We start from the raw sequence: 15,580 nt of genomic DNA on the forward strand, positions 1-15,580 counted from the left end.
AAAGATTTCAATAAAAATATTTTAATTTTAAAAGAGTCGAGCTATGTCAGCACTCTAAATCCGCCTCTAGTTCCGAAACTTGTACCAAGTTAGCCGAAAGGTCTGTGTATCTATTTCCTTGACATCTTGTAGACTTGTACCCAACCTTCCTTTGATTAAAGCAAGGCAGTTCCCCACCAAAATACCCAAAGGATGCTGAAATCTTCAGGCTGATTGAAGAGATACACCCACCAAGCACATTGACTTTGACGATCAGGTTTTATATGCCCTTTTTACTTGGTATTAAGCATTGTCGAATTCCCCATAATTCAGCAAAAGTTACATATCCGACTTTAACTTCACGTTAGATTTGATATGCATGATTTATATAGGTAAAATATTAAATATAATAGATAAATTGTTAAAATATCAATTATAAAATAATATAAAATAATATTAATTTTACAAGTTTTAAATATAGAATATTTAATGACAAATGGGGATGCAATTTGCTTAACTAATAGTAAACCCATTTGGCAGCCAGCTGTTAATTTTTTGTAATCTTCTATTTTTCATTATTATCCACCGACTTGGACTTCAATTCCTAAGCCACTCAACCCTCCTTCATATCATATGGAAAGAGAGAACCCTTATTTAACCTTTGGATTTGATGGATTACCTAAACAATTAGGGTATATTTATTTTTTAATAAATAATGAGATTCGGATCATATAAATTGTAATAATTTTAATTAATAATTACGTTTATGATTAAGCATTTTATATGAGTGAGCTAGCTAGTTGGAATATGAACTACAGAAGAAACTGGATGCCTAACACAGTTTTTTCTTCATTACAGAAATCCTTGTAATAATCAAAACCATGGATCTTCCTTGTCTGGATTAAAAGGAACCAACATTTTAAACCGCAGTGTTGATATATTTGATCATTTTATTATTATAATAGTATAAACAAGAGAAGAAAATAGTGTCAGATTGTTTAATAATAATGATGATAACTATCTTGTTTGACGTGATGATCTCAGTGGTTCAACTTTTTGTCTTGTACCAAAGGTTAATTTAGAGCTGACCCTGTCAACAAATTGACAAGCACTCACAATTGACACCATAGGCTTTAGCCTAATGGAATCTTGTTGTCTCTGTCTATGGTTATGAACCTATTCGGTTCGGTCGCCAACCCCAACCCCAACCCCAACCTCAACCGCGTAATTACGAGTGTTTTCCTTCGTTTTCCAATTCAAATAAAATCCTTGGAAATTTGAGTTAAAGCTTGGTTTAAATTCATCACATATAAATCTGCATGCACTGTAATCAAACATAGAAAGGCGGCTCCAAACTCATAAATTTATATGCATGGAACCAAGGAACAGCCATTAGTAATGTATTATTATTATTATTATTATTATTATTATTAGGACCATTTTCTTTTCTTCCTTTCTCTTTTATGGTTCCAGCTGTTTACAACTTTGATTCACTTAATGTCCCGACGGAAACACATTGCACGAAGCTTCCAAACAACCCCTCTCTACTCTGTTTCACCAAATCCTTCCCCCTATATAACCACCCTCTACCACTCCCCCATTTCAAACATCATAATCTGAACTACAATACAAACCCACCAAAATAATGACCACTTCGTTGCTTCTATCTCTTTTATTCAGCTTTGTAGTACTTGCCTCAGCTGCCAACTTTAACCAAGACATCGATGTTACTTGGGGTGATGGCAGGGGCAAGATTCTCGAAAACGGAAACCTTCTCACTCTCACCCTAGACAAATTCTCCGGCTCTGGTTTTCAATCCAAGAACCAATATCTGTTTGGGAAGATCGATATGAACATTAAACTGGTCCCAGGCAACTCTGCTGGCACTGTTACCACTTACTATGTAAGTTTTATCCTCCTACTTGTCTCTTATTTATTTTACAACTCTGTGCTGATATGTGGGGTGACAATTGCAGCTTCGTTCGGAAGGGTCGACATGGGATGAAATCGACTTCGAGTTCTTGGGGAACCTAAGCGGAGACCCATACATAGTCCACACCAATGTATATACACAAGGCAAAGGTGACAAAGAGCAACAGTTCTACCTCTGGTTCGATCCCACCAAAGACTTCCACACCTACTCCCTTCTTTGGAACCCTCAACGTATTATGTATGTCTTCTTTTACAACCCCCCTCCCCCTCCTTTTTAATTTTACAGTTTCGATTATTTTCATTATGTTTAATTGTGATTCTTTTGAATGTTCACAGCTTCTCTGTTGATGGGACTCCGCTCAGAGAGTTCAAGAACTTGGAATCGATGGGCGTTGCGTTCCCAAAGAGCCAGCCGATGAGAGTGTATTCGAGTCTTTGGAACGCTGATGATTGGGCCACTCGAGGTGGTCTTGTTAAGACAGATTGGAGCCAAGCTCCTTTCACTGCTGCTTACAGGAATTACAAGGCTGATGCATGTGTCTGGTCCTCCGGGAAATCATCATGTTCCTCCACCTTGCCCTCTCAAAATTCATGGCTATCGCAAGAACTGGATATAACGAGCCAACAAAGACTAAAATGGGTTCAGAAAAATTACATGATCTACAGTTACTGCACTGACACCAAGCGATTCCCTCAGGGACTTCCCAAAGAATGCAGTGTTCATTAACAGGGATTCTAAATTTGTTATAGTAGAGATTTTATTGGTTAAATTTGTGAATGTTCTTTAAATCTTTGTTCACTAGTGAGTAATATACTTAAAGACAGATATTGTGTGTATTTGTTCTATGTTCAGTAACGTGTAATCTAAGTTCAATAATAAATGTTATTATAGTACTTTCGGCATGGTTCTTCGTTTCTGATAGAAGTCAACACATCTGACGTTGTTTGGAATACGAGCCTATATACGTGTTATAATATAACCTTCAATAATTATTATTTAACTACTTTTAAAAAGTTTGATTTAATATTTGAATTTTAGTATTGTTCTCAAAAGTATTTTTGAGAAATAAAATATTCATTTTAGATATATTATTATCAAGTAAAATATTTAACTAATATTTAAATTAGTTAATATTATTATATTTTAGTAAGAATATAAAAAATTATTATAATTTATTATTAATGAAATATAAATTTTAAATATTTTAAGCAATAATTATTAATTATTTATAAAATTTAATTAGAATATATAAATTATATTTTAAATATTTAAATATAACCATTAAATATTTGTAATTAGTGTTTTAAAAATATTTTTTATTTTAATTAATAATTTTAACATATTTGTAATTAAGCACCAAGAAAAAAAAGAAAGTACTATGTTATTGGGGGTGAAAAAGTAATTAAGCACCAAAAGTATTTTTTGGAGAGGAAAAGTTAAAATTTTTAGCTTCTCCTTTTCAGAAGTGTTTTTCAAAAGCACCTCTAAAAAGTTAAAAATTTTAGCAAAAGTAGCTTATTTTGTACCACTTTTCTTTCAAAAGTACTTTTGGAGTCAGAAATAATTTTTTTAAAGCAATGAAGAACTGACCCTTAGTATGTTCCTCATTCGGCTCAAATAAGTTATTAGAATCATGGGTAATGAGTAAATTTTAGTGAAAATTTGAGTGCAGTTTCTATCAACGTTGTGTTCAGTTTATTTTTTTATTTTAGTTTATAGTATTGTTTATTGTTATCATTATTTTATTTTAATTATAGTATTATTATAATATTTAATTTTATTATTATCATTATTTTTACATTAATAATAAGTAAATATATCATTATAGTAAAAAATATATAATTATCTGAAAAGTTGGTGTGAAAAACAGTTAGAAAATTAAATGAAAACGTGTAGAGTGATAACAAGTTCCGGTACAAATCCAACTTTGAATATCTTTGTTCCTTACGTAAGATATTGGAACTTTGTATGTAGAAAAGTGAAAATTCTCAACTAATTTAATTACAAGAAATTATTTAAAAGAGGTAAATAAATATTAAAAATAAAAAAGTCAAAACTAATAAAACCCATATTTGTGTCTCCAAATCAGAATCAAATTATTTTTAATGTTAATATGTAGCAAACCAAGATATTGTAATGCTTAACCCTTTTCTTTCTAGATGTTGAACTACTAATAACTAATAAAAACTTAATTTTATTTATTTATTTAATCTTTTAAATATATATTTAATAACATGCTTTATTTTTAGATGACGACTCTTTTTGGTTCACATAAACAAAATACTTACGTTCGTCGACATATAAGTAGCATGTATTATCAGTGAATAGTATTCTGGCACGTTATCAACAAATAAGGTGTCGTGTAATTATTTATGGATGTTGCATGGAACTTATATACACTTATTCTCTCTTATTTTTAAGTATATTTAAAATCAAATCTATGCTCAAACGTCAACATATAAAATTAAAAATATATGTTCATGAACAAGTATAAAAAAATATGCTTGAAAGAAGTAAGATACAAATTTAAACATATACATGTAAAAGTATAAATAACAAGTGAAAATTTAAGTTCTTATTGAACATAAAACTAATTTTGAGCTTGTTGATAGTAAGATGGAATTATGTTGATTAATGATAGTTTATACGGTGAATGAAGAGTTGTAGGTAGTTGTAAGCGATGGTAATTAAGAGAAGGAGAAGCATTTGAGGTCTAGAGTTTTTGGAGAGAGAGAGGGGCCCATTCTTGGGCTTAAAGAATCTTATAAAAAGCGTTGCCAATCTTTTTCAAAGCTCCACGTGTTGTTCTCTTAGGTATGGGTTGTTATGTCAAGACAACGAGTAAATTTGATACACCCACCATAAGATCTTGTTTTTGTAAGTGACATTAACTCGCAATGTTGGAAAGTCACGAGATATGGGAAAAGGCAACACTAAGGGGGTTGGCAGTGGCCAAGGCCCCCCTTAAAATGAGAAAATTATAAATTATAAATTAGTAAATTATCAAATTGTACTTTTACCCTCTCCCAAAATGATAAAATTTGAATTTAATTCTTTTAAATATATAAATATATAAACTAATATAAGGATGAAAGCTGATTTTAATTCTAAACTTCTAAACAAAATTTGTTGCTTCACCCAATGTGGGTATTAATTAAAATGTTTGTTAGATAAATACAAAATGAAATGGATGTATTTTATTTGAACAAATTTCCTTTAATCATTGTTTATTTAGTTGATAAAGGAGATTATTATATTAATCTACACCCACCTTTTTGTTTTCTAGATAGATGTTGAAGAATAAATTGACCATGAACTAATTGAACCAAAGTTGTTGAAAAGATCAAACTCATTGATGCATGCAAAGCTGTGGACACACTGGATACCAATATCTTACGTATTGAGAAGGGACCTTAGGCATCCCTCGACGCGGTAACACTTTGAACTTCTATTATATGCTTTCCCTTCACTAGGGTTCACATTTGTCTAGTTGATTGATAATATATAAAATTTTTACCAGACAACTCAATTATTAAACTGAATTGGATTTATTAAAAATAGTGATTGTAGGAGTGATCATAAAGTAATAAGAAAGAAAGTTTAAAAACACACAGATTTTACGTGGAGAATTTTTATTGGAAAAAACCACGAGCAAAAGAGGAGGAGATTCATGAATGTTGAAAAACAATCATGATACAAAAGGTTTTCGACTACACACATTTTAAGAGTTAAACAACCTTATTATAATCAATGTCTAATAGAAGAAATATAGTCCTATACGGTTTTGTCTCTGTGAACCAAGGAGAAAGGGGGCTCAGCAGGAAGAGGATTGTACCATGTGAGAAGCAAGAAGGTCAACCTCTTTCAAATATAGGGCTTTCATGCGGATCCGAATGAATCATCTTTTCCATGGAGGTAAATCCTTGCCCGCTAGGCAAGAGGATAACAAGTTACAAATTCTGTTTCGGTAGGACATGTATTTCTACTACTATGAAATTCATAAATGAAGTAATTAATCGTGAGGTTATTATTATCCTCTTTGCTATGACGAATCTTGTATGTGTTCCTAAGAAAAGAAAAGAAATTTGTCAAAATTTCGGGGTCTTAAAGGGTCGTAACCCTATTTTGTTTCTCTATTTTATTTTTTTAACAAGTGAGTTGCATCTCAAACTTTTTAGGCCGGATCAAATGAGATTCGGGTCACATAATTCTAACAAAATTTGATTAAATGTTAGAGTAATGGTTAGGTTTTCCATATTCAACTTGTCTGAATGGTCTTTAAAAAAAAGATGGTTTCTAGAACTAGACAAACTTGAATTAAAATTTTAATGATAAAGGTAAAATATAAAATTTATAGATTGGGTTATCCGGCAGGAATAGGGTTGAGTAAAAGAATTTAATTTTTGGGCCTTACACAACTCTCTTCGTCCCATAATTTTAGTGCCTTACAATGTCAATGTTTCCCCTATGTCGTTCAAATGTTTTCTCTGTTGCTTCTCAGATGTATGTTGACGACGTGTCCATTAGAAAGTGAAATCCAATCTAACTAATTCAAAACTAAATCGATCTAAATTGATTTGATTATAAAAAGTAATAACATAATTCATTCGGTTCGAGCTCAAACGTATTCGAATTTAAAATATTATAAGCTTAAAATGATCCGAAGTTGAAATAAGTGAAACTTAAATTAGTTAAAAAAAATTTAAAATTTGAATAACTCAATTAGGGATGGCAATTTAGATTGCAAATTCGGACATTCAATCCGTCTTTTGCATATTTGAATATTACAATTTGAACTTAGAATAATCTGAATTCAACTTATTTATTTGGATAACGGATGTAGATTTGGATTACAAAATGCTTATAATTTTTATTTTATATATATATAAATAATTTTAGCAGATTTGAATTCGGACTTTTGCGGATTTAAATATTTGAAAAATGATTTGGAGTACAATTTGCTTACGAAAGTGAAACTGATAATGTAGTAACATGAAAAGTAGGGAAATACAAACATATATATAGCATCTTTGAAACAAGAAAATTATGAAAAGAAATAACATACCAAGCTTGATAAAGTAAGTTAAAGTAAACCCCAGTCGTTTTTTGAGCTTCAAACTTTCGAATTGAACTGAAGAGAAATTCGGGTACGACAACCCTAACTATTATGACATTTTTAGAGTTCTTCTAATCATGAAAAATGGGCTTCCTCACGAGAACAACAGAGTTGATGACTTCATCAGTGGGATGAAAGATTGAAAGTAGCTCAAAACCAGGCAAATCAAGCTCTTTCACAACAGGGTATAAAAACGCCCTAGCTCCAGTGGCACTCCTCACAAGCAATAACCCACCTCCCTTCATGTACTTCCTTATGTGCCCAACAATTTTAATCTTCTCTTCTTTGCATATCCCAACCAAAGCTGCCAAAAATATACAATCATATTCCCCTAGCTCCTCCGTTACATCCATTATGTCGCGTGTCACGAACTTCATTCTCTTCTCGAACTCGTCATCTGACGCGATTATTTGGCGAGCCACGTAGTTGGCCGCTTCATCGATATCGAAGTTGTCGAAATGAGTGGATTTCATGTGATGGGTTGCCATTACAATGGAGGTTAGAGGCAACGGACCCGAGCCGACAAAGGCTACTTTCTTTGGCTGCACCATCCCATGTTCGCTAAGAATTTTGTACTCCAACCCAGCTAGCTTGACGTAGTTCCCATAATAAGGGAAGAGATCGAGGTTCTTGAGCGGGTGAGGGGTTTTCGATAGGAATGTCGCGAATTCAAGCTCTAGTAAACCTTCTGCATGGCCGCTAAGAACTATGAGGTTCATACGCATGTCTTGAATTTCTTGAGATAAATCTTCGATGATAATATTCGAAGGTGGGATGCATAGTTTGACGAGGTGAGTGAGGAGGGTATTGACATGTTCCGAAGGCTTCAAAGACTCGAGCTTGACAATACTATCATAGATTTCATGAATACGAGTTACAAGAGCGGAAGCCATAAATGGGAGATTGAAGCTTTAGAACAATATGTGATGTGAAATGTAATAATTGATACGCGGATACAGGGGACATGCACTGCAATTCCATCTACTTATAGAGATTTTGTCATCTTTTAATGTGACTATATACATTTCTTGATTTTTATATTATAAATTGTTAAAATATCAATTGGTCAATCTCGAGACTCATGCTTCATGCCTTCGTATCTAAAATAGAATATATATATATATATATTAAATTAGAAAATATTCTATTTCTTATTTAATATGCCAAAGTTGAATTGAAGTGAACATGCACACATGCATCTTATGGCAAATATATGTATTATTGAAACCCATGTCTTTTAAAGAAAATTTAAAATTAGAAACTCTAAAAAAATTTGAAAAAAGGCCTCTCAACTTTAATTTTTTTATATTCTAATTATACGTGAAATATTTCAATGCAAAAGAAGTTATGAAATTAAGAGTTTCTTTTTCGAGGAAATAAATGAAAAGCATTAATTAAACTACCATTGACTAACCGGAAAATAAGAAATTTTTTTGTATAAAACTATAATTTTATCCCTTTTAATAGGAAAATGACGAATTAAATTTTTCTCATGATTTTCAGTCTTTTCCTCCTAAAAAATGTTAAAAATTAGAAGAATTTTTTAAATTTGTCATGCTCCTATTGAAAAGAGATAGGGTAGATATGAAATCACAGTTTCATACAATCGATTCTCAAAAAACAATGGTAATTATTTATATCCACCCATACAAGAAATTTCATTTTTTTAAATCCAACTATTGGGATAAAAGAATGCCAACAATCTTTTGACTTAATGGGTAAAGTATTAAGTTATAGGCACAAAAATGTAGGTGCAATTTCAAGCAATTTTAGCCCCTACTCACTCACTTTAAAAACTCACGCCATAGGTTCAAATCACAAGAGCTATCTGTGTGAATTAGTAGTGATTTGTTTTTACCAGTTGTGTATGAATTAGTTGTAAATGCATTAAAATATAATTTTTTAATATATATATATATATATATGAAAATAGCATGAATACAAAATAAACATTAAAATTTCTCAAGATTTATATAAAATAAATTTTGTGTTTTTTAAATTTATAATATTTTAAAAATATTATATGAAAAATGATATGAATACAAAATAAATATTAAAATGTCTAAAAATTACAAAATAAATTATTAGTGTGTTTAAATCTAAAGAACTTATAGTAATTAAATACAATAATCAGGGCGATACTAAGGGTAGGTAATGTTAGCAAGTTGATGAATGTCAACAAAGTGTGAAAAAAGGAAGAGAGGAATAGCAAGGAAAATGTTTACAATATTAAAAGTGCATATCAATAACAACCACAACCCAACTCAATTAACTACAATAGTTATAATTGTCGATACACAATATCGATGATAGTGGAGAACGTGTCGAGGAAGGTTGATTCCCCATGTTGGATAAAGAGTTGGAAAAGAAAGAGAATAGAGAAGAGAAAGATGAGGGCTTAGCATCTTAGGATTTGTTGGGAGGGAAGGAAAGAGCCCCCTTTTCTATGTGGTAAGTTGGGGTATTTATAAGAGAGGTGATGGTTTTCGGGTGGTCCTCTCTTGAGGAGAGTGCACCTGTTAATAGCGAATGGCTTAACAGAGGATCCAACTGGGTGGTTAAGGACGAACAGTCCCTCCCATGGGGGGTACAAGGCATGCGGTTAGTCGGTCACTGTGTGACCATCTAGACTGTACACGATGAAGGGTCACTTGAAAGGTCTCTTTGGTCAGTTCTCGTGTTGCTACATTTCCCAATTAGAGTAAGAGTATAACAACAGTCAATCAAGAGTCAGTTAGTTAGAAAGTTGCTAACATCAATTTTTATTAACTATTTATAGTATGGTTTAGCTATAAATACACAATAATGTTGTATTAAGAATGTAGGTTGATGGAATAAATTTCTCAAATGACTGCATTTTCTTTCTAAATATTTCATGATTTTCTCTTGATTCTCATTGAAAATTCAACATAGTATCAGAGCTTATGCTTAACGACTTTGCATAAATATCATTGTGTGAAATCTCAATTCTTCAATGAATTTTCGCTCAGTATTGAGAAAGTGAAGTAGAGTTGAGACAATTTGATCCTTTGCCATTTTGTTGTTGTTGTTTTGATTTATGTTGGTCTTGCTCTCTTTTGACCAATGGCTTTGCTAAAAAAATTGGTTAAGGAAACAATCTTTATAGTTATAGTGGAAGTTTAAAATTTTTTAAAAATTGAGCCATTTTGTGATATTTATAATAATAAATCCTAAATTGGAATAGTACATGTGCTTTGCGCAAGACAAATTTAATTTATCTTGGCTTCCACCCAAACGAACTTCTCCACTATCCCCGTACCACAGATCGCGTCGAGTGTATGCTCGAGCAACATGAATCAAAACACAAAAAAGAAATGATTTACTTACTTTCAGTAGGATAATAAGTTCTCTCTATAAAAATCGAAAGATATTGTAATTCCTTGAAAATATAATTTATTCCAAGTAAACAAATTACCACTACTTTATGACAGAATAATGATATCTCAATATTGTATGAAATGTATTTTTAGGTCAATTGATGCTCTCTATTTATAGGGAGAAGTACAAGAATCCTGGTTGAATAAGTCCTTAAAAAATAATATCATTTAAATAGAAGACACAATTCCACTCTAAGTGAGATGGGCGTGCACATCCTAGTATATTTACTAGGGTTGTCACCCTTCATGTTGCATGAGGGATAGGTTTGGGCTTCTTATGTATTGGGTCTAATTATATGTGCTTTCTCGATTTTTGACCCAACACTTTATAATTTAAATCAACCTGATATTTATTTTCTATTTCCAAACTAAATATTTGTTAATTAATTAATTTAATTAACTAAATTAATTTCTCAATTAAATAATTTCTCAACTCAATTCTAATTTTGTTAAAGTCATAACAACTTTACTATAATAGAATCTTTAAGGAAATATATTTAATTTTCGTATTCAACATATTCATAATGACTAACTAATTTAATTTCATTTTTGAAATTCAGTTATTTAATTAGTTATAATTAAATAATAATTTTAAAAGCTTAAATTAATTCTCAATTTATTTTTGTACTTAGCAAGAAAATGCATTCACTGATAAAGCGATCTATTTCTCTTGCTTCATCATTTCCATTCATTTCGATTCATTTAGTTTTACATGCAATTCATTTCTGATTTCAATGAGCTACTGGAGGGACCGATTGAACATATATAATGAGGACTCAAATGATTTATAATTAAGTTCCAGTTTTTCACCTATTAATTATAAACTTAGTCACAAAGTCATTCTACTAAAGTAACGTGATTGAGCTATCATTTATTATACAATTACAAAAGCTACTTAATAAGTGTGTGCCTAATGACCTTGTCAAAAGTGTGTTACCCTCACAGGATATTCTTAATCTCTTTGAGATAAATTCTTTTTGTAACGACCCAGTTTCTAGTGATACTAGAAATCATGGTTTCAGAACCCTGTTTTCGTAAAACGAGTTAGTAAATATTAGATAAAGATATTTTTGAAGTTATTATATATGTGATATGAAATTTGGATAGTCAATTTAGCCAAATTGTAATTAATTAGGGTCCAAGAACTAAATTGTAAATTCTAATTGCTATAAAATTTTAATTAGTAAATTTTTAATTAACCAAAAGTTCAAAACAAAAATTATACCACCTTAGATTATAAGTTGGTGGACGGTAAGATTATGAGACTAATAATTTAATTATAATAAGTTTTATTAAGTTAAATTAAGGTTAATTATGTTAATTAATCATTTAATCATTGTATAAAATACAAAATTTGGTGGAAAGTAAGAGAAGATTCATCTTCACCATCTTTCCCATGCCCAAATTTTCAAGTGAGGAAACAAAGAAAACTGTCGCAAAGGCTTCACAATTTTAGTCCTTTTTTGGTGAGTTCAATTAAGTCTTTTTTCTTGTAATTTTTATGTTTTAGAGGTCATGAGACCTTGGTTTAGCTAGCTCATGTACCAATTTCCAAAAATTTTAAAGTTTCTAAAAGTTTCCACTTTTGATTTCGTTAGGAAATTGGTGTTAAATTGATATATTTTAAGCTTAGATGTGAAAAGGGACTAAATTGTAATGCTTAATTGATAGTTATGTATATTAGGAACCAAATTAAATAAAATGTAAAATTGACAGTAGGAATAAGAAATAGGAGGTCCCTAATGAGTTTTGATAAAATCAGATTTTAATCTAAGGCTTTAAATTGAAAGTTATGCTTGTCCCGGTTTTAAGGACTAAATTGAATAAATTAAAAAATTTGTATGAATTAAGAATTTATTGTGAATTGATTGGAAATTGATAGTGTTACATGTTTTATGATTATTTATCTAACGTTAAAGCGAAATCGTCGAGAGGGATAGGAAAATCAAAAGTCGTCGATGAGTAGCTTGAAATTTCGGTTTGTATTTCTATGATTTGAGAACCATTTATTTTTCTATATGTTCATGTCATTTTGAATTATTATGGTGTTGGTGTAAGTCATTGCTAGTTATTTGAGTTGAATTGATATATCTGAGATTGATTATCGAGATAGGGACTAAATTGAATAGAATAAAAATTTCTTGATTCGATTGATATTTGATGATTGGCATGAAATTCAGTTGAAACGTATTGTGTTATATGATAAATTTATGAATTGATGATAAATTGAGAATAAAAGAATGTAAATTGATCTAATTCTAATGAATCAGAAATTAGTTACCTTATTAGCTATTCGAATCGAGTTGGAGATAGCCGGCATGTCATAAGGTCAGGATATTGATTGATAATCACTATTTCCAAGCAATTTGAGGTGACAATTTAATCAGATTGAGAAAACCATCGTTGTCAGGTAATCTAGGGTGGTAGTATGTATCATTATAGCGTCATCAGTACCGAGTAACTTGGGGTAACAGATCCACATATCTGTTTCTAGTACGTGTCTAGTTAATAAGGTTATAAACATAAAAAATAGTAAATGATATGTAATTTGATAAATAACATTGATTGGCATTATGCGAAATAAGTTGAAACAAGCCATGGGGGCCAATTGAGTAATAACGAGTTTGTGGACTCAGAAATGATTAAAATGGTAACATGGAATTGTGTTTAAATGGATTCAAATAATGAAATTTATATTTGAGAATGAATGATACGTTTATACACGTTTACAATGGATTAAGTTGTAAAGATGATTACATATATGATATATATGTACAAAAGGTAGTTTTGACATGAATAGGTAAATGATTTGGCATGTAAGATTAGGATAAGCATGACTATATGAAACTAAAGTGGTTGACATGAAATTAAGTTAGGGATTAAAAGTGTGCAATTGCATAATCTTGTTTATAATGTTTTGAATCACAGATTTACCACTATGCATTTTGCTCAGCGTACGATTTTATTTTCTCCGTGCGCATGTGAAGTAGATTCCTGATAGATTGAGTGGTTATCTCAGCATCCAAAAATCAATTCCCAAATTAGCAATGTTTGTATATTTTGTTTTGTAATTAGTTTGGCATGTATCTAATATGTTGAGTCATTTTTGTAACAACTCGTTTTTCAGTGATGCTAGAAATGGTGGTTTTGAAACCCCGTTCTCCAATGATCGAGTCCGTAAATATTATTAATTAATATTTACGATTAAATTATAGTGTTATATCAAATTTTGGTCTGACTAATTTGTTAATTGAATAGTTAGTTAAGGTACAATTGCTTCAACCCTAAAGTCAGTAGTGTTGAAAAATGAGATATCGGGATCTCGTTTCTGTGAACTGAGCCCGTAAATATTTTTATTAAATATTTACGGAGTCATTATATAGGTGAATTGGATTTTGGATAGGTAGTTTTGCCGAATTAGTGACTAAATAAAGTACAAGGACTAAATTGTACATATACTTGCGGACACCCATGCCTAGGAAGTTACAACCTAACCCATATACTTGCGGACACTACCTCAATTTATATCTTTAGTTGAAATATTTACACTCTGGTCATTAGTATGCCCAGAAGCGATCAATGACAAATAATAAAAAGGAAATTTTTTGCAAGAAAATTAATTATGCTAATCTAGGGACTAAATTGAAAAGAGTATAAAATAAGAATTTAACCAAAGAAATGATTAGAGATGGTTGGTTGATTTCGATGTGGTTCACCGATTCTTGAACAAGAGAATTAAATTGCTTAAATTACTAAATGGTTCACTGATTGATTTCGATATCAATTTTACTGACCTAGACGAATTAGTTCCAATTTATCTCTCGATCTCACCGGTTAATCTGGGACTAATGAACGGGTGCACAATAAGATTACCTTTCGGTCTCACTTGCCTAGATATTCCCTTAGGGGTGTCACTTCTTAATTTTTTAGGTCTATTCGATTTAGTCCAATTTATTACGATTTAATCCTTGGTCCAAAAATCAGCTTACCCACATCTCCATCAACCAAACTTCAACAGGTTTAAAGTAAAAAAAAAATGAAATACATTAAACTAAAGTTAAAAATGTCTTGCAACCAAGGTATAGAGACTGAAAGTTTAAATAAACCTAACCTACAGTGATAACTAACTTAACTAACACTAAGAACATCAAGAAAATGAACTAAATGTAGAAAAATAAGCTCTAAACTAATAAAGAAGAAGAGAAAATGAAAACCCTAGAAAAAGTGTAGAAAAACTAAGAGAAAACTAAGCTAATGTGTGTCTTTCTCTTTTTTAGCCAATTTTGGTTGTTTTAGGCTGTCTTCTGATGAGTTTTCGTTGCCAAAAATGCCTCTACACTGGCCTTGGTGATTGATGGGTTGGGTGGACAAAGACTACCTTTTTTGTCCAATTTTGTCCCCCTGACAATGTCGATGTCACGATACCCAAAAAAGGATATCATGATACCTCGAGCAGTGTCGAGCCTTGAGGTCTTCCTGGAAGTATGGATATCGTGATCCAATATTTCATACTATTGGAGGTACCGCGTTTCTAAGGTGTGGATATTGCAATACCGTTTCCTTGGGTGCCATTCTTGCTTGTTTCCAACCTCTAACACGTCCCTACACCACTTAATCGCACATTAGGCCCCCCAACGACACTATTGGCCAAATTGGGTAACAAAATGAGCAAAAACAAGACATTTTCACATATTAACTTAAATCTAAAAATAACGAAAAACTATGCAAAAGGCACTATTTTGCTTGAGAATAAGCTCTTTAAGCATACCGGAAAAGCCTAATTTGCCACATTAAATTGTGGTAGATCAACGTTTCATGGTAAAAATGTTGCAAAATTCACGCACCAACTTTATTTTCCTGCAAAAGAACTATCCGCCATCTTTAAAGCCTTAAACAATTTGTTTAGTGCAATAAACACACATGAGTACAAAAAAGCTGTTATAGGTAAATCACTTAGCGACGCTTTTAAGTACAACCATCAGTAAATATGTGGTACTATTGTGACGTTTGTATGTAAAATCATTGTTGAATGTGTGGTTATATTGTACAAACACTGTTAAATTTTGTGGCTTTAATTTTATCGACTTTTTCGGCACTTTCCTTTGCACCACTATTTTTTTAGTGGCATTTGTAAATGCTACCATAAGCTGTAAA

The 15,580-nt window shown here is 31.3% G+C and overlaps 2 protein-coding genes across 2 annotated transcripts; one reads left to right on the plus strand and one right to left on the minus strand.

The window, feature by feature from the left end:
* Positions 1-1,568: 1,568 nt before the first annotated feature.
* On the plus strand, positions 1,569-2,814 carry LOC105790229 (xyloglucan endotransglucosylase/hydrolase protein 22). Its single transcript, XM_012617716.2, has 3 exons — positions 1,569-1,882; positions 1,956-2,149; positions 2,248-2,814. Exons 1-3 carry the CDS (start codon positions 1,625-1,627, stop codon positions 2,636-2,638), a joined length of 843 nt encoding a protein of 280 aa, XP_012473170.1. The 5' UTR covers positions 1,569-1,624; the 3' UTR covers positions 2,639-2,814.
* Positions 2,815-6,869: 4,055 nt separating this feature from the next.
* On the minus strand, positions 6,870-7,995 carry LOC105793510 (nicotianamine synthase). Its single transcript, XM_012622411.2, has one exon. The coding sequence runs from the start codon at positions 7,919-7,921 to the stop codon at positions 7,100-7,102; it is 822 nt and encodes a 273-aa protein (XP_012477865.1). The 5' UTR covers positions 7,922-7,995; the 3' UTR covers positions 6,870-7,099.
* Between the last annotated feature and the right edge of the window lie 7,585 nt (positions 7,996-15,580).

This window comes from Gossypium raimondii, chromosome 8 (genome assembly GCF_025698545.1).
Source record: "Gossypium raimondii isolate GPD5lz chromosome 8, ASM2569854v1, whole genome shotgun sequence".
Lineage (NCBI taxonomy): Eukaryota > Viridiplantae > Streptophyta > Magnoliopsida > Malvales > Malvaceae > Gossypium > Gossypium raimondii.